Raw genomic sequence first — 21802 nt, 5'->3', positions numbered from 1 at the left:
TTGCATTGGGTGTGCTTCCACACTCAATTCCACCAAATTTCAAGCAGGGTATAATAACATTTTTTCTATTATAATTTGTGAGTAAATTAATGAGTAAGGTTATTTCTAATGAATTTGCTGCTGGTTGTGTTGTTATTCAGAATTTATTCATGCATGTAGAACTTTGCAATCAGGTGTATCAGCTTCAGGTCATGGGTTTGTTTTTAAGGGGTTCTCAAAAGAATGTAGGTGGATAGAAGGAGTTAGCTAGGCAGTGGTTGTTTTCATTTGGATATTAGTGAGAGATAAAGCTTTTGCTTTGGGAAAGTCAAGATTAAAGTTCAGAGTTTAGTCCCATGTAAATAAGTGTTTATTTAGATGTGTCAGCTGTTAGGTTATGGATATTTCTAAGAGTTCACAAAACAATGTAAGTTTAGTTGGTCAGCAGATTTTTTTTTCTCTTTGTTTGTGTTATTAAGGAGACTTCAACTGATTGTTTGAAGAAGGTGGAGGTTATCAGTCAAGCATGTCATGGCATTGTTAGAATAGTAATTCATTTATCTCATGCTTTAATGCTCACAAAAGTACATAGATAGGTGTGGAGGTTGGTTGATCACCAGATTTTTCTCAAGAGTTAAATGTTCTAAAAGTTACTTGGTTACTATTTAAAAATTTTAACCTTGGTATTTTAGGAAGGTAAAGTTCATGGGCTGTATTTTTTTTTTTAATATTCCATTTATTCAATTTTGAGCAAGGGTATTTTATAATATATTATTTTTGACCTATGAATATACACAAAAGTTGGGCATTACAAAAATATGTGCATCTAATTATGTACAAAAATAGAATTAAAAATAAAGAAGACAATTATGACTAAGCCAACTTAGTCTTCTATCTTCCTTGCATATATGCATGTGTGTATATATATGTGTGTGTGTATGTATATATGTGCGAATCTAAATGTGTATACTTATATCAAATTTAGCTAACTATAGTGATAGATTTATGCCATAACATTACACTATAAAATGTTACCAATGAAAGAAAGCTATGAAGATAAAAATGTTATTACAATAGTTTAATATATTAGAGATCAGTTTGATTTTTCTATTACCAAGTAATAAATGCTCAAATGACTGTAGTCATAATCATAGTCATATTATTTTTAATAGAGGAGCATTAATGATGTTGTACATTGCTTATATTTAAAGTGTATAGCTTGTTTTATTCACATTTCTTATTTACTATAATTACATCAAACCTTAAAATATTCAAAGCATGCTTTTTCTTTATAAACATTATTCTATTGTTACACAAAGAATAAAATTATAACTGAACTAGTCTTATTTGGTTACATTTCTCAGTCTATTGATTTATATATTTTAATAACTAATTTTATATAATCCTGTTCCTATAAAACTGAAAATTCTTACTGTTCAGTTAGAGTTCATAATATGTAATACGAGAATTTTTCCAATTAAACATATCAATGACAATAAAAATATGTGTTACTGGCAATATTGTAAGACCGGAAAGAGTATAAAATTCATTTGTCATATAAATAAAATTTCTTTATTTCTGATTTTAAATATCAACATCTTTTCTCAAGTAATGTTTTCACAATATTTAGTTGTAAATGTCAAAGTTGCAAAACATCTTTACTGATATATAATTAGATATCACATTTTTTTTTTATATGTATGGATGTAATAATTGTGTGTGTGCACACACACACCATTGAATTTCTGGCATATGTTTGAGAGAGAAAGTGCTCAATACATGTAAACCTTATAGTATATCGAAACTGAATGCTGACACAAATCTTGAGTTCCTTGCAACAGTAACCTTTGAATGTGAACTGTTATAACTTGATTTGGCTCAAGGTTAGTAAGCTTTAAAGACTTATTTCTGTGTGTATTTTATTTTTGGCATTTTACATTCATCTGTTACTCTAATCAAAGAAATCTGTTGGGGAAGTTTTGAGTCTCTAATATTGCTTATTGTATTTCACAATTGAGTAGCTTTGGTTAATGCTTTAAATTTTACTTTGGTGCAAAATGTTGGATTTAGAGAAGTGCCAAATGGCACTAGTTGAATGTGGCAATATTTTGGAGGAGTGTGGCTTCCTTCAGAATGAAGTGTAAGCAAGAAGTAAATACAACTTACAATAGTTTTAAAAATTCAACTGCTATATAACTTTGTTTACTGATGGTGTAGCATACATCTTATCTTTTTTCTTTTATTTTTTGTTTGAATTGAGAGTAGAGCATGGGAAGAAAAAGGTTGAGAAGCACTAATGTGAATATGTCTTTATTGTGTTGAGAATTTGGTGTGATTTATTATATTTTTCTGTTAAATTAACTAGGGACTTTTGTTTATTTCATTTAAGAATTTCAGATGTGATATCTGAATTGTAAATCTTTTGTATCTAATTTGGTATTGTGTATGCATTCAAAAATGGAACACATGATGATCAAAGAGCGAAACTCTATATATTTGTAAATACTGAAACATCTTTCATGTCTAAAACTGATGTCATTGACTAAAGACTTATAATTTTATTCCTGAGTATCTCTTTACAGCATCTACTTGAACTCAAAATTTCCAGTGTTCCTCCATTCCTATATCACTAAAACTTTTCAAGACATTGACATCGTTGTGATAAAAATGCAAGAATATGTAATTTAACAGTAAAATTTGTTTTGGGAGAAAACAATAGTGTTTTTCAACGATATTACTTCACAGTCTAAAGAAATACGCACATGAAGAAAATTAGATGTAAAGTTTACAGACATAGCATAATCTTACTTGTAATTTATATTATAGATTGTAAGCTTATATACATCTGAGTAACGCTTACTGAAGCAGGCTATATAAAGTATAAAAGTATCACTCAATGGACATTTACTTACAACAGGCAAACTAATCTGAATTAAATTGGACCTGGGCAGATGATTTAGTGTTTGAATAAACCTGATCCAGCATATCTAACAGATAGATCATAAATTTATATAAAAGTTTGTTATATCTAAATTGAGTACATAATGCAGATCATTACTGCTCTAATGGAACTCATTACAACATGCAAACATGACAATAACTACTTGACATTAAGTACTTCGAATTATTATTATAACTGTAGTAATGCTTATCCATTAAAACTAAATGAGTTTGAACTAATGAAGTCTGTAATACTCAGCATTAGGCTGTACAGGTGTTATGGCATCTACTTTCTTTAAATATTCAGCAATATTGTGTCTTTTTTAACAATCTCAATGTTAATTAACACTTTTGTTGAATTGTTTTTATCGTAACTTGACATTAGACAGCTATGAACGTTACTTTAATTCAGACAGTAATTTATCATGTAGTTTGGATGAGTTTATACTTGATCATATAAATTCAACTATACATGTATTTAGCAATGTTTGCATACACACACACATAAGTGTACACATATATATATATATATGTATATGTGTGTGTGTGTGTGTGTGTGTGTATTACAAAATATGTAGCAGACATATTGACAAAATAGTAATTAAAAAAGCAGAAAGCCTAAAAAAATAAAAATAAAACTGGCAGAATGGTGAAACAAACAAGCTATGTTGTTTGTTACAAATGTGGAAATTAAGCAAAAAAAAAAAAAAAGGAGCAAGGAGTGAGAAATATCACCAACTAAAATGAAGATATAAGAGATACATAGGAGTTATCAATATATAATCAATACACACATTTCTTCTTTGACATCCTTTTCTGTTTCTATAAACAATTGTCCACAGCATAAGATGAGCTACACTCATGACTGACCGATTCTCTTATACCATTATTCACAGATCTTCTGCATTTTTCTGATGTACCTCTATGTAAAGTAGCTCACATCTGGAAGATGTTTTACTTAAATTCTTGACCGTTATATCACTGCCCTTAAAAGCTGATGCTAGCTGAAATTTATCTGAGTTTTGCCCATAGACTATTCCTTTTATATGAATAGAGGTAATCTAAATTTAAGCACTTACGATATATAGATATTGTCAATCCACAGTCTGTGTTTCTTTTACAACTGTGTTCAAGGTTAGTTCATGGATCTTTTCTTTTTCATTTGTGAATTGTATTGAAAATCTATTGAGTTCTCATAGCCCAGCTGTACTAGTTCTCATTCCTCATCAAGCCAGAGTATGAAGTTATCATCTATATATTTCAGTCACATTTTTGATTTAAGGATATCATTCCTAGAGCCACTTCCTTAAAATAAACAATATATGTGTTTACTATCATTGAAGATAACAGCTAAATTGTTTTGATGTCGATATAAATCAATCTCTAAATGGAAGCCTGTTGTTTTTACATAGAATGACAAGAACCCCTTTAGGTTATCTGCCAGAATAGTAGTATAATCCCAAATCAAGGATCCAATTTCTGTTTATCATGAATCATAGCAAGAGCCATAATCTGTCAGCTTTCCATTAGAAGCACATCAAAAAATTCAGATTTGCAGTCCATACAATATCAGGACATATTTAAAAGCAGGTGTACTCATCAAGTGAATCACTCTTCAATAAAACCTTCAACAGAAGAGATGATGAGCAAAAATTGTGTGTATTCCACCTCATGCAGTAATGGCTGTGAGTATAAAGACATGATCAATCACCCACTTAAAGTCAGGTATGGTTTATTATTTGTGGAAGGAAAAGGAAAGTCACCAACCCTTGTAGAATAAAGTCAAGATAATAAATAAGGAACAACACTGGAGGCTAAAATGACTGAAAGACTCAGCACAAAAGTAGCACTTTGATAATTTCAGTAGTCCTAGCATAGAGATAAATACCAAGGGAGCCTTTAATTATGAAATAACATTCAGCCTAAAACGATGAAAAAGATGGGTTTAATACTCCATTCATTACTTAATTTGTCCAATGAGACAATAGAATAGTGAATATAAGAGTTGTTTATGAACAGTAGTTTAGTTAATGGGTGTGAGTGAGCTCAATCTCTGATTTAGTTGAACAATGTATTCTCAGTAGAAGGATGACTTATAAAATAATCATCCAAGTATGGACAATGGAATGAAAGAAATCTACACTTATGGATTTAATAAAGGGTCTATGCCAATCTTCTCAGAACACTGGATTGTATGACAGGTACTTGCAAAAGGCTGCAAGGTATAAAGGCTGAAATGCCATGACTGCAACAACCAAGATGAGGGCATTAGTCCAAATATACCAGTTGATAATGCTTATCTTTTGTTTCAGAAATTCAGACAAATTTTTTTACTCAATAATAAAATCAAAGTACTACTTTTCTATTCTTCCACTAAAAGAATTCTCTTCTATAATGGTATGTTCTGGATAATAACAGAATCACAGTTAGTGACAATTAAGGGATTCTTTAAATTAATAATCTACAAAGAGTAGTTTCACTTGCTTATACAGGTATGTATGAAAATTAAGACCTGTCCTTGTGGTAGTCAGAATTAATTGAGATGCAGTCAGATAAGTATAGAACACTAGCAGCAGGATTTTAAGTCTTCTCATTTTGGTTAATTCACTCAGTGGCATTGCCTCTACTTTCAAACATGACATCACAATATACACACACATACACACACACATATACACACACAAGGGGTACCAAGAAAGCCAATAAGAAATAGGCAGTCAAGAGCTAAATAATGACTTTTACTAACAAGCCAAATACAGTTGTCTGTCTTACAAAATATATATACTCTTTTCAAGTAATGATCTGTGTCAACCAATGAAATTTCAGTGCCAGTTTGAATTTAATATCTTTCATTGCACACCAATATGGTCATCTGAGAGATCAAACAATTGTAAAACTTAAAGTAATAGTAGAAGATATCACCTGAAGAGATATTATTATACTCCACATTATGTACTGCATACTTTTCCTCTTACTTCTTATAAAGAAAAACCATATACTACATACACAAATGTACACACACAAAGATAGACAGCTAACACATATTTCATACATCAAATGAGGTTGGTATTAAACATTTAAAACAGAAGAAAGTAGATCCTATATAATCATCACTGCCAAACCATAGATATTCAAATCATTGTGAAAATACAATGATTATTATTAGAAGGTAAGCTGGATGTTATTTAATCAAAGACTCTTCCCATCCAACACATTGGAATTGTTAGTAAACTTAGAATCAGTTATGTAACATAGGTATGCACAAAATCATCAAATTTTAGAAGAATCCTGCAGCTTAGAATTTTGTCAGTGAATAGGTCGCGGTCTCAAAGTGATGAAAATATTTTAGCAAATTAGATTTAAATGTTGAAGTGAATCTAACAGTTTCTGTATGTTTTTAAATGGCTTATAAGCACTTCCATGCTGCAATTGTTTTTGCTTCAGCACACAATCTCAGATCAGGTCACTAGCTATGCAGGTGCGTTTCCATAATTCCTTTTTTTTTCAAGTAATATAAAAATAAACAAGCTCTAAAGTCAAATGAACCTAAGATACGATAAGGTACAAAAGATTTTAAACATCTTAAACGTACGTGTGTGATAGTTTCTTCAAGAACTGATATTTTCTCTCTTAAGAAAATAAAGATATTTTAAACTATTAAAAAGTTTTTGGTAGTTTAAGGTTTATACCCAAACTGAACATGCTCTTACAATATCCAGATATATTCATGAAACTAAATATATATCTTACATTATACAGCAACATTCAAAAGAGATTGTAAGGTACCTCGTCATCATTTTTTATCATTTACTTTTCCATTTTTGCATGGTTCAGATGGAATGTGTTAAGACAGATATATTATGGCTGGCTTGCCCTTATTGTTGCCATCTCTCAACTGATTTCAACCAAGGTAATATTTTCTCATAGTGAGTTATGTTTTCCACAGAAGGCCAGAAACAAACAGCCTTTTATAATGATAATGATGATCATCTGAAACTATTACATGATGTCAACACATGCACACACACAAGCTTCTGTCGTCTACCAAATCCACTTACAAGTCCTTGGTCTGCCTGGGGTTATAGCAGTTGATGCAACACTTGCTCAAGGTGCCATGCAGTGGGACCTAGCCCAAGCCAATATGACTGGGAAGGAAACCTCTTAATCACACAGACATGCAGGTACCGGCATACACACAACTGATATTACAAGTATTTCCTATAAATCTCTGTTACTTGTTTGAACAGAACTCTAGTTCTCATAATAAAGTCATTAAAACGATTTTTAAAAAAGTCACATATGAAATAAGTATAATCAGATATTTTATTGAGAATTTCTTCCCAAGAGATTTATACTTAAATAAATATGTCAAAACATTTAAGTTATTTAATGCAAAATATTGTAATATATGAAAAATATGAAACATATTTATTAATATTCTCATAAATGTTTCTTCTGACTCATTCAAGAAGTCAACATTTGAGGAATTTCATACCTATCAATACTTCTAATTAAAAATTTTCAATTCACAAAATTAAAGAAAAAGTAGTAAGGTTAATTACTGAGAAACTTTACATACAACTGGAAAAATTCAACTAAAACACTGTCATGTATGTATTACATTGCCGGATAAATAAGTTAAGTTATTGAAAGAAATTTATGATTTTGTTTTATAGAATATTAGAAAATATTAGAAAATTGAAATCATAACATTTTCTGTTGATAGATAATTAATCCTGTTCGAATTCTAAAAAGAAACAAATTATGCAAAATACTGATGTGAAGAAAATATTTATTTTTGATGTTTTGCTTTAAAAATCTAATTTCGTAACAAGCGGTGTGTTTCTTTATGAAACGATTTTGATTATTTTTTCCATAAAAAATGTATAGTTCTGATTCTGATTTACAATTTCATTTTCACTTCATTTATTTTAATTTTCATTATATTTATATTTATCTTTCACTTTGTCAGATATTTTCCATTGACACAGATATGCAAGCACAAATGCTCACATACATATAACTAAGAGACACACATAAATAAATGTAAAAACAGATATACACAAATATAGTGACATACTACATGCAATGTTAAAATGTGAATGCATAAGCCTAGTAGAAATTAATCTTGTGTTGAAAAGAGAAATTAAACTTGGTTTAAGAATATCATTTTTAAATATTATTTTTATGCAATCATTAAAAATAACTACTTTTCTTTTCTGTAACAGTAGTTGATGCAGTTTAATCTCTTTTTGGATCAATATTCTATAATGATGAAATACTTATATGGAAGTAATTAGAAATAATGAAAAGCAAACATACTCTCCTGATGTTTCATCTCAAATCTATTGATTATTGGATTGTAACGAAACAGATCCTTGCCAGTATAAATTCAGACATTTATTCTAAGCAGAATTTATGCTGAATTCATTCACAATCATATTCTACTGATAAAATTGATGGGGTAAAAGCAAAAATGATGCAGGATCTCATGTATATTTACATATAACAAAATATTTAGTAAAAATGAGAGGAAGAGGACAGCTCTTTCTTTCTGAACAAGATTTATGAATACATTGCATGTAAGTGACCACATTTCTTATTAGAAGACTTTTGTCTAAGGCTACATCCTATTATTCAGTAAATATTACACTCTAGGAGTCACAAGCCTCTTTTAATAAGATGCATGTATCCAAGATGTGTTTAGCATAATGGAAAGAAAACAGAAATTATTCAACTCCTTCCATTTTAGCCTAAATGTACATTTAAGTATCAAGGTGATTGAAAGATTGCAATTTAAGTCTAAATATTAGCTAGTGTGTAAAACATATTCATGCTATAGAATGCACTGAATTATAGAACTACATTCAGGAAACAGAAATTTTAGCAATAAGGATATGATAGACTCTCAGTTGGAAAATCTGTAGTTGAAAGCTTGCATGTTCCTCCCTTTCAGACTTTAAGAGCCGTTTTTTATTCTATTTAATATTACAATTGAAGAACAATAGCATAGTTACTTGTTTTAAATGGACCCCTCATAGGTACACAGTAGAGCTGATGGTCTGACTAATGAGGGAGTATTATTTGTAAATTGGTGGAGAATAAATACAGTAATGGACTTCATTCAAAGATTAGTACTCTGTAGGTTTGCATATTGGCATTGATATCTTTCATTGATAAAAATTTACATACATACACACTTACACATTCCCATGAATAGCTTCTACATTAACAAATCCCAGTCAGTTTGAGGCTGCAGGAAAAGTTACTTGCCAATCTGCTGTGCAATCAAACCCAGAATTATGTGGTTACAAATCAAACTCCTTTAACAGACCACCCACTAGTGCTCAACACAACTGATAAGATGCCAAACAAAGACAAATGTATGCTAATTCCAGGAAGACAGTTTATTTTTGAGATGTCACAGTTTGTGAAGCAACTGCGGAAAATTTCTTGAAAACAGATAGTTTTATGAACTCATCCAAACTTACATCCATACCATCATGTACACTCAACAATAAAAACAATTTTATAAACACACATAAAATACAAATGCACAAGGAGACAAACATGCATGCAAAAAATAGATAAACACTAAATTTGTATTTTTAAATATAAAATCATAAGATATTTTTTACAAGAAAAACACCAGCTAAAAGCTAAATGTACTGAATATTTTCAAATTAAATTTTCACATATACTTCCTCTGTGCTGGTTAAGTGTGAAAAATAGTTAAATATTTATCAAAACTAAATTGAGCTTTAAAAAGAATGATAATTTCAAAATTAAATTTTAATTATCCATGGTGTAATTTAGATAAATAGTAAATAATATTGAATTACATTCTTACTATGCATATTTTTTTTCATTATGAATAACAAGGGAATATTTTTTCTTTAACTATATTTAAATGTCTTTTGTTTCTTGTTTCTTAGAAAATAAATTTTATATTTGCCTGATATTATCAACTAATTAAATAGCATCACTATATATTTATACACAAATATTTCTCATTGAACTCTATATTCTGTATTTATATATTCCTTTTTTTATCTGCATATATATCTAATATGTTCTATTGGTGCTACTCTCATTACATATGCAGATTACTTGCACTAAAATAAGTGCAAACTCTTATGAACTCAGTATATTGTGTATGTTCAATATATGAATCTAAGGAGTGGATAAATAATACAATTGTAAACATAATTGCTCAACTTTAGAATGCTATAAAACTGACCAATTTTTTACCTCTGGTTTTTGGATAGTTGCTTTCATAAGTTAAGCAATTTTCCTTTGCTGCAAGAAACACATATCATGTAAATGACATTCAAGAATGAAAAAAACAGAAATTATTCACTGGTGATTGGAGAGATCTCATGGATATATGAAATTTTATCTATATTGAAGAGTTCTATGAGTTAGACTCAATGCATGTTGCTTTTTTTTTAATTTAAAATTTGTAAAAGATATCCATTACATGATTATTAATTGTATAGTGAAGACAATTAGAAATAGTAAAAATATAATGATGTACTGAGCTCAGAAAATAATTATATGGATTAACTTTTTCCAGTTTAACTAAAACATTACTGATCAATGGAAGTTTAATAGAAAAACATTATAAGTAATTGAATTTTAATAATAGCTCATTTCAATTTATTTATATTTGATCAGTGAGATATCAAGGTACAATATTCAGAATTTTGTCAAATGTAGCAAAATTTTAAAAACAATTTTGCTAGATTTAAAAATGGTATTGCTTTTAACATAATATTTCATAGTTAAAATAAAACATTTAAACTCAATATAATCACATCAAAATATATTACAAATAAAAGAAAATTATTCTTATGAAAATGTCAGAAATCAAAATTTTGTTAATGTTACAAATCATTATTATTCTTATGAGAAATTAGAAATTATTTAGATGAATAAGAATTGCTTAAATTCTAAATCATAATGTATCTGAGTATCTTACAATTTAGTTTAATCTGCACATGTATAAAAGAAAAAAAATAAATGGAGCAAGAAATTCTGTACATTAATATCAAATAGATTTATTGCAGTAACAGAATAGTGTTTTCCTTCCATAACATGGTTCTCTTCTCAAATAAAATCGTATGTATATGGTCTTCAGTGAAATTCTTTGCTTTTGAAAAAGATATTCTGATCTGTAATAGCTAGTGTTTTTTAAATAAACGGCTTAAAGTGGTTTATTTCTCTTCAAAATTAAAGTAGATTCTTTAAGATCTGCTACAGCAATATTTAGGATAAAAAAGTGTTCTGCAGGTACAATTACTGTTCCATAAAATATTTGCCATTCCCATATGGTTAATATATAATTTAATCCTAGAAAGAGAATATAACTTAGATTTTTTCCATATTTATGAAAGAAAAAAATTTGATATAAGAAAAAGTTTAGTATTGGTTTAAGTCAAATACAGTTTAAAAAATTAGGGTTAAGAAAATATGTGTTAAACACAGTATCAAAACCTTATTTCAGGATAAGTCCCAGCAAGCAGTGCATCTTGAAGATGAAACAATTGTTATGGTAATATAAATTTTTTTGATGGAACATTCTGTCTTTTCCTTTTATCTTTAATATATATATATAAGTATCTACACTTTTATATAGTTTTGGGAGCAGATTCAAGACAAAAACCAAAGAAAGGTATCTCTGTAAGTGGCATATTCTGTGATCAAATGACAATTCAGATTGGTTCATTATATTAAACCATATATATGGTACTGCTGGAAGAATGTGTAAAAACAATTTTTTTAAATTCTAAAATAATTTGTCATTAAGCTTTTGAAGTCACTGGAATACAAATTTTATCATAATTTTATAGTCAATTTAATCTTGCATTGAAAGTTTGTAAAATGTTTCTTATTTACTGTGCTTCTAACTCTTTATGATTCAACTTTTATCATCCAAATATCATTATTTAAGATATTCCAAAATAAAAGGAGTAGGACATATCTTTCTGATGAATTTTTCACTGATTTCATATAACACTGGAGAATTCTGCAGAATACAGTGTCATTCATCTAGGTTCAACTTAGATATTAAAGCATTTCTTATGATAATTTCAATAGAGAACAAATATAGAGTAGGTAGATGTTTAAGAGTATCTTTTCCAGAGAATAAATCAAATTGCCTGTCATAAGAGAAATATTACTATTAATAATTTATGTGTTAACACTTACAAATAGTTGGCAAAATAAAACTTGCTGATTAAGCAAATTTATTAAAAGACAATAGATTTCAAGTGGCTGTCAGTAGCTAAGACTGAAAGAGTGACTCATACATTTCAAGTAGTATTTCAAAGACAGCAAGTAAGGCATGTTGTTAGATGTGAAACAATATAGAGACTATTTAGATTGAATAACTTTTAATTATTGCCATAGAAACAAATATATTATTGTCATACTGATGATAAATGGCTGAATGAACTGTATGAATTTGACAAGTAATGAAGCTTTTCTGTTATGGAAGTGAAAATTTAAAGTGACATGATAATAGTTAGCTGTTAAATTACAGGGAAATTTGAAAAAGTGTAATTCCTAAAGACAATACAGTGTGTGTGTGTGTGGGTGTATGACTGAGTAAATTAGTTTACTGCTCATTACATTTATCTTCTTCAGTGATAATTAGAAATTATATCAGAACTAATTTATAGGCCTATACTGAACACAATACTTGCAACACCAAGATAAAGCAGTTATTTTTCTTTATCAAAATACATCATTAACCCTCTCTTTATACTAAATTAGTTACTATATTCAAAATTTGTCAATCTGTCAATTGATTGATCCTTTTAATACTTGGGTGTAAAGCAAGATTGTGAGCCAGCAGAACCATTAGCATGCCAGATAAAATGTTTAGAGGTAATTTGTCCAACTTCACATTCTGAGTTGAAATGCCTTTGTTAACTTTGACTTTCATGCCTTTGGGGGTCAATAAAATAAGTACCAGTTCATCAATGGGGTCAATATAATCAACTTATACATTTCCCTTGAAATTGCTGGCCTTTTGTCAAAACTTGAAACATATTTGGGTGTAAAAACACTACTTTGAATTTAGCTAATCATATTAATAAATTAATTACTGCATGAAATATGGCACAAGTACATAGAAAAACAAACTTTGGTGATAATGATTGTAATAAAAATGATCTTCATTGAAACAGAATGTGTTCAACTAAAACTATCCTTTAGTCACAGAATAGTCACCTGGTTTCTTGATCCTTCTAAATCAATATCTTGTTCTTAATGGTCAATCATAAATAATTTCACATAGTATTTAGGGATTTTATATATTTCAGTTTGTAAACAACGACAGTGATGTTAGAAGCAGGTATCCAGTGGGTCAATCATTAGTTCACTGCATGACAGTAACAAAGGCATCTCTGTGAAACTTGCTGCAGAGCAACTATCAACATAAAACTTTATGTGAAGAGTACTGGATATTTAAATCCCTCACTACAAGCTTCCATACAGTTCCTGTGGTTAAGGTGCAAGGCACATATCCAGTGTTCCATGCAGCACAATGAAATACGGTAAGCATATGGTTGTAAATCAAATCTCTTAATCATACAACCATATTAAAGGTCTTTCTTTCTTACCATTAATTCTTCAACAAAATTTTTAAGCATGAAAACCTGTATATAAATGAACTCAACAAATTCAAGAGCTTTATCCAGTGTTCATTAGTTTTATTTTAAATATAAATATGAAATTAATTTTAAGATGCCACAAGACGGGGGTAAAACTAAATTCAACACCTTTTTTTTTGTATTTACAACACAAATAAGGTTGAATTTTATATATTACTGTGTGCATAGCAACGATGCTAAGACATTTCACTTCCATTTCTCAGAAATCATTTTCGGCTTTTATTTGGCAACATGAATCATGACTTCAAAACATATAGTTCCAACCGAATATTCCTTTCTTTTTTCTCTCTCTTTCAATATCATCGTTTCATTTCTGTTAATATAGTGTTTATCCTATTTCTTAAAATTCCTGTTCAGTTCTTTTTTATTTATCACTATGCCGTGTATATCGTTAAATACAGAGGAAGTAATAAGTATCTTGCTTCTAATAAAACGTGAAATCAGAAGAACACTGATTTGGAAGCTGTGATTTAGAATATAGCTATCATTCTGCTTTTTAATGTTGGAGTTCATTGATTTTCAGTTAATAATTAAAGTATTGATAATATCTCGAGATAAATAAACTAATCAATAAAAAAATAACTGTTTCATTGTAGCTGGAATTGCAAACAAAAAGAGTAAATAACTAATGTAACCCATTTCATTAGAGAGCTTTATTTGCAGATTTTTTTTCCTTGAGGTGCCATTTCATTTTTTTTTAAACTTCTAACAAGCTATTTTCAGCTCATTAAGCTTTACAGATGTAACTTTTCCAACAGTATCTTTTCAATTTAAGAACGATGGTGATTAAGATCTATTTCAAATAAGAAAAGAAAATATTTCATGACATTTTTTTTGTTCACATTTCATTTACTTACACAATAGTCATTAACTCTTAATAATGTTGACTATAATTACATGAATTTGGAATAATACTTTATTGCTCTTATTATAGTGGAATGGATGCTATGATATAGCCATTAGATATTTCAAAAGTACATACATGTTTCAATTTCAGGTTTTGGCAATAATTATTTCACTTATGATTTGTATTCTTCTGAGTGAGATACTAACATCAAAATATGTGACCTCATGTATAATGATTAAAATTAAACCACTTACAAACCTAGCCACTATAATGAATCAATTCACAAACTAAAAATATCTGGTATGTTTCAAAGTTTTTAAGTATTTTACAACCCTTCTGAGAATCAGTTTAAAATATATCAATGAAAACGTTACAATGTATGCATGAGATTTTTAGAAATAATTTTCAGCATAAAAGTAACTGGAAAGAGTATTTTGATATTTTCTCCATTTTTCATATGACATATTCTCAGACAACAGAACTACTTTTAGTAATGGTGCCAATGACCTTGGAAAAACTATAAATGCTTCACATCTATTGTTTTCATCACTGTAACTCTGTATAAATATGATGTATACACTTTTCTTTTGTAAAGTGCATCAAACAATTTTCAGATGATTAAATACAAACTGTCATTTTCGTATATCTATGAGATTTCAACTCTATCGAATGACACAAAATAATCAGATTTCATGAAACAAGTTACATTTAGGAAAATAAAATAAAACAGTTGTATATCCAATCACATTTGATATAATATAAATGTTTGATTCTAATCATATGTCATATGTTTAATGAATTAAAAGTAAAACTATTTCAAATAATTTAGTAGATCTATTTACAAGGAACCAATAATACATTTATCATGTTTATAATTCTAAGTTTAATTATTCTGAGTTCAACTGGCACAATACACTGTAGATTTGTAATGAATAATAGATTAATATTCATTACTGGTTTTAAGCCATTTAAAATGTGAGAAATACTTTTATAAATGATTTTAGAGGTCACACTGTGAATTAAGTTTCAGACTAAAGCAATATTTGTCATTTCTCAAGTCTTTCTTTTTCTTTAAAGAAAATTATTATAAATTATGTTTAATGACACAAATTTTTAATATTTATATTTTTAAAAATCTGTTTAAAATTAATGGATATTACTTAAACCTGAACTAAAGTCTTAAATATATTACAAGTGTATTTGTAAGTTCTAATTAACTTAGTGTCAATCTTTTGAAGAGAACCATGTTTTGTGCAAAGGTAACAACATTTCATTTCTATAAAAACATTCAGAAATATTGAAAGAATTTAAATATTAAAAAAAAAATCAACGGCTTAAGTATAAATAATTATGAAGTGCAGAGTAAACATTTTACATGAATATATATATATATATGGAAAATTATCAAATATTTTGAGATGAAGTTATATTAAAATTACAGGTATAGAAAGAAACAAAAAACTATTAATAAATATCAGTATGAAAATAATGAGAGATATTGTCCAAACAAATCTCTAAACAGATATTTTATTATTACCAGAATTTATAAGCATCTCAAAGTGCTTCGGTGAAGCATTTCTTATACTAATAACATTACAAGGGAAAATGTGTAAAGTTCACACAACACATACTAAAAATGTATAATCATTCAAAAAAGCTTGAAAGATAGAAAAACAAATTTTGAGAGTGCATGAGCTTGCAGTAAATACAACAATTCTCATTACCTGGATTTACGGCATTGCTTAGATGTATAGAATATGTCAGTGCTAGGATAATCCCTTGTAGGATATTCACCATCTGAAATAAACCAAAAAAAGTTCTAATTTAACTTTCATTTGATAATCAGAAGATAAATGAGATTATTACAGTGAATGCAAAGATACATGAAATCTAAATTTCACACTTTATTTTCATTTAGAAGAAAAAAGTCTTCGAGTCAGTTTTACTATTTTTTAAGCTACTTTACATTTTATATCATAAAACAAAAAAGAAAAAACAGTTGTATGGCTCATAAAGTTCTGAGAGATTGGCAGTATATTCAGAAATGTACGTCTTTTTTCACTTCTAAATTTCTATTCTAAGCCTTTAATTCTTCAGCCATCATGCTCAGTTTGATGATAAAAATATTTCATAGCAACAGGAATTACACCAACAATACATAGCCTGCATTTTTATTTCATGGAAATGTATATCAAATAAAATTAAATAACAAACAAAATTACTGGGAAGAGACAAAGGAAGTAATGATGGTAGGCTGACTGGAGATTTTTAGTGGAAGAAATGCCATAAGAGCTTTAACATCAAAATGATTTGATACTTGAAATTTAATTATTAAAATATTTTCACCCTATCTAACTAAATGATGAAATTTGACATTATTAATTTTTAATTCTTTTTCTTTTTTCATAAAATTTAAAGAAAAACAAATGACACTAAAATATTGATTGCTGATGATAACTAAATTCTATAAGAGGGATTAAATTGAAAAGCAGAGGTAACAGTTGTTAGACAAAACATTCAGAATGCTGCTGTGTTCAAAATGTTACCAAAAGAAATTTATAAGGAGGAAGAGACAAAAACAAAAAAAGGAAAACTTTTGTAGTGCTAAATCAAGTTGCATGAAATTCTTTTACTAATTTTCCGTTTCTAATTCATTGAAATGTTCTAAGCATTTGGTGGAAAATAATTTGCAGGATGTGGTAAGTTAATAACAGATGACAATTAAAAATAAAATACTTCTAAATACAATTGTTTCCAACTAAAGCCAGAAAAAAAAAACAATATAGTAATGAGATTGATAATTAATGTGAATGCTGATTTTGAAATTGAGATTTACACAAATAACATAAGTAGGAGGATGGTGAAAGAAATTAAAAAAATATAAAGGGAATAAAATTCTTTATATAATGTCACGAAATGAGATAAAAACAAAAGAAATAGGATTATGCAGTTTCATTGAGAAATGTCTTTCCCATACTTTCATGGAGCAGTTCCTTGAGCAAGTTTTAAATGGTTGAGAGAGAAAGAGAGAGATGTGAATGAAGTAAGTCAGAGATATAATAAAAAGACATACAGGAAGTTAAAGCAAGAACATTTGAAAGTAATTGTTAAAGCCATTGACTGGTTTTCTTATATTTACAGAGTCTTATAAATCATGTAAAAGCTCGTGTGGGCACATCATATCCCTATTCTCTAACTATTACATCTGTTTCCATGAAAAAGACTATCAGTGTTTAATTTTTGAAGTTGTTTTCCATGAATTTTGATGTGAAATTGTGTGTTGAAATTAATGTTTTTTACTTTGGGAGGGACATTTTGCCTGTAAAAACATGCACTGTTTGTAGTTCACTTCAGTTTTATTGATTATTAATTAATTCTTATTGATTGGTTTATCGTAAACATTTTATCACATTTCTACAGTTTTTGCAATGATTTCAAAGATTTTTCAATTTGCAACTCATTCTCTTTCTATTTATTTTGTTGTCAAGTATTTACAGTTATCAAGAAAGTGAGTGCATTGTCAAATGTTTATAAGTTGTCAGACGTTTATATGTTGTCAAATGTTTATATGTTGTCAAGCAAAAGAGTGTGTTGTCAAACATTTATATGCTGTCAAGCAAGTGAGCCTGTTGTCACTGTGTTCCTTTTTATTTTCATCTATTTTTTAAAAATTTTCATTTGCTTATTTCTATCTTTCTTGGTGCTAATATAAGAATGTATGAGTGAGAGTGTGTTCACAGTTTGTAGGTTGTAAGTGTGCATGTGTGTAGTTCATATGTTGTGTGCATGTATGCAGTTTGAAGCAATGTTGTGTTCATAGTTTGGGTGTGTATCTGTGTGGTTAAATTTAGGTGACTTTAATCATATCATATATTATTTTTTTATATTTCTAGTGGTGAGGGTAAAATTGTTAATATACTTATTCTTTCTACTGATGATGGGTGACAGTTCAGAATCTGTTTCCAGAATGCATAGCAACTCTTTCGCCTAATGAGGTAACACATTTTTAGCATGTGTGGACAGAAATTTTATTTCAACATTATTTATTGATCGGCTGTGTTTCTGTATGGCATGAGTGAACTATGGATTTCTATTTCTTTACCTTGTTTCATACCATTGTTCTCCATCCTTTCACATAAACAACAGGCTGTGTCTTATATATAAGCTGCATTGTTGTCCTTACACAACTCATCAATGCACATTATATGATATACTACACTCCTTTAAATTTCCTCATCTTTTCTCTACCAATTCCACCCTACCTATGTTTGGCTTTTTACCTTGGTGGTAGTGGTGGTGGTACTGTCTCTTCTACTCAATCCTACTCTCTTTTGCTTCCTCCTCACAATTATAATTAATCCCTTCAACAGCTCCCGCTTTCTTTTTCTTAATTTTTCCCCCCTTTTTCTTTTGTATTCCTCTTTAAATTGCTTGCCACCTTTCACCTAATATATATTTGCTATGTACGATAAACCAGTTTCCTCTGCAGATGTAATTATTGAAATATATTGGTTATATTGTCAGGAAATAACAATAAATAATACCTACTCTGCGCTTAACATTATACTCATTTTTAAACTCATTTTTAATTATGTATGAGTGCACACATCATATACATATAAAATTCACAGCACTTGATCTGGATATCATATGCATCTGATGTGTGTGTGTGAGAGAGAGAGAGAGGGGGAGAGAGAGAGGAAGAGAGAGAGGGAGAGAGAGAGAGAGAGAGAGAGAGAGAGAGGGAGAGAGAGAGAGATATCCATAATCTCTGAGATGATGAACCTACACTTTTTCAGGGTGCAGGCTTTGGCATGAAATTTTGCAGTACCAGACATTGCTAACACAGCAAATCTCAACTTTCTGTTTCACAACTGTAATTCAAGGAAGGGTAGGAGCCAATACATTTGATATCAGTGTTGTCACTGAAGTAGCAAGAACAATGTTGTAGGCTGCTCTGTATTGTCTCATGGACTTCAGCTCCAGATTTTTTCCCTGTATTATCTCCTGAAGGCTTACAAAAGGTTAGATGTAGCTGTAAAACTATGGAAGTTTTAACATTAGTCTCTTCCTTTAAGGTGAGTTGTCAATCATTGTTGATGATGCCCATCTCTATCTCCTTGAATCAACTGGTTTTAGTGCACCAGTGATTGGTCTTTACTCTTTCATCATTCAACAGTAAAAGATTTCCGTGCTAAATCACTCAACTAGACTTTGTTGTCAGAGGTTGTTTGTGTTGGATGCTGTGGAGAAATGTTTTGACAAAGAACTTCTCTCATCCGTCATTCACAGACACCCTTGTGAGTGAATTAAATGTGAATTCAATAATGACTACTATCGCGATAATGACAAAAATGAAGAGGTTGAGTCAAAGGAAGGTAAAAAAATAGGAGAAGATGGGCATGAAATGAATGGATAAAATAAAATGTTTAACCCTTTATAACATTCAGCTTACTCAGTGAAATGTAATGCTTATTTATTCACGTTTTTTTAAAAACTACTTGTATATTATCTCATAGCTTAGAGATTTCAAAGATGAAATTATTCATTTTTAGAATGACATTGTATGGACGGTGTGAGACGCTGAATCTGGCCAGTTTGAAAGTAAACAGGTAGAACATTTGGGTCAGATATGGTCAGTTTTAAATGCTAAAGGATTAATATTTATTTAGACGATAAGGGACAAAAGTAATATATCTGGATTATCATTAAATTACCTCTTTGACAACTGTATGAAGTACACAGCCTACAAGTTTAAATACGATTGTAATTTTTTAAATCAAGAATTTCAATACGGGTTTCATAAAATAGCTAACATTATAATTGTTAAGCTGGGTTTTGTGACAAAACTTAAAATAATTGCGTATAAAACTATGATATATGGGTTTTTAATTTAAATCTAAATACTTTAAAGCGTGTGGTTTTATATCAAACAATCAGAGGAAAGCAGGTTATAATTAAACAAATTAAAGAAGTTCACACAACATGTTTTGTTTCTGTACACAATGACAAGTGATGACATTAGCCAAGATATATGAGAGGTTGCATGCACTAGACGATGATGATGATGTCTCTCTAAAAATAATATATGTATTAAATGGAATGTTTAGGCTCTACATACAGCAATAAATTGATTTGATGGATGAGTGATAAAGGAACCATGTTTTTATGTGCATGGATATCCCTTGATGCATTTAAAGAATGGAATCGAAGCATATTTTATATGGTTACACACCTCAGAATGAATAAATGAAATTGAATATTCATTTTGGAAAGAGGTCTGTATCCTCAAATTTATCTGATGCTAGAGGATGCAGAAAAGCTGGAATCAAAATACATATCATGTTATTTTCATGAAACCTTGTAATATCTCATTCTAGTCTGGATCTAACACTTTGATCATTAAGTAATGATATTGTTAATGAGCGTGCTAAGTGAATTCAACAATATATGAATATTAATTTATCTTCATGGAAAAAAATGAGGAGTAGATGCAAGCTACTCTCCTTTGTAATCTTTGTATATATTATCTTCCTACTCCCATACCTCTACTGATTTCAATGACAAACTTTAAAATAATGAAAAATTTATAAATTTTTAAGTAAAACATGGCACAGTAGAATATTCTAGCCCCATTTAAGCTAACAGAAGAAGTATCAAAATTAAAGCAAGAATGAATTTGGATTTAATCTATATCACCATGGAGATAATGAAATTAAGCATAAAACAATAATATATCTCAGGGCAAGGCAATTTACATAATTCTTGGATACTGATCAATCTTGGTAATGTTGTTATAACTATTCAAAGCAAACTTACTATTGTTAGCTTGCTGTGTATATAAGTTCTAACTGAAGCAACAGAAAATTTAAACTATATAATTGATTAATATTGTGGCCAAATAAGAGAAACCTTAACAATGATAAATATAATACTATACACATACACACACACATTATCTCACTTTATATCCCATTTATACTGTGTGAATCTTGTGTGATAAGGAGCATTTATTAAGATGATGCCACTTACAAGACTAATCTGATTTCTTCTGAATTTCACAATCAACAGAGTGCAAATGAAATGATTAAATTCAGGGTTTACATAGAAAATGGAAAGGCACTGGAGATAAATAGCAATTTACTATTTAATAGTAGTTAATATAATGCGATATTTTAAGGTACATGAAAGAAATTGGAGATGAGAGGGAAAGAGAAAATTCATAAAGAGTAGTACTAGAATCATTGACTTTTATTTGATAAGAAAACTTTGAGATTTTTTTACTTGTTCATTGATGTAAAAATGAACAAGTAATGTTCATTGGAATGTGGCCATGTTGGGGCACCAACTTGATAAT

The 21802-nt window shown here is 29.2% G+C and overlaps 1 protein-coding gene across 12 annotated transcripts in view; it reads right to left on the bottom strand.

The window, feature by feature from the left end:
- The window catches only part of LOC115210389 (bone morphogenetic protein 1), a 2987986-nt gene that overhangs the window by 785899 nt on the left and 2180285 nt on the right, over positions 1-21802 (bottom strand). For 10 of the 12 annotated variants that reach the window (XM_029778966.2, XM_029778967.2, XM_029778971.2 and 7 more), the window contains 2 exons: positions 16170-16242; positions 10171-10218 (listed from right to left, as the gene is read on the bottom strand). In XM_029778966.2, the coding sequence (XP_029634826.1) occupies positions 10171-10218; positions 16170-16242 (121 nt within the window). The remainder of the gene's footprint in view (positions 1-10170; positions 10219-16169; positions 16243-21802) is intronic. The other 2 variants (XM_029778970.2, XM_029778972.2) reach the window with 1 other exon arrangement.

This window comes from Octopus sinensis, linkage group LG4, assembly GCF_006345805.1.
Source record: "Octopus sinensis linkage group LG4, ASM634580v1, whole genome shotgun sequence".
NCBI classification, from domain to species: Eukaryota; Metazoa; Mollusca; class Cephalopoda; order Octopoda; family Octopodidae; genus Octopus; species Octopus sinensis.
The sequence above is the reverse complement of the archived record's forward strand: the minus strand, read 5'-3'. Positions and strand labels throughout refer to the sequence as shown.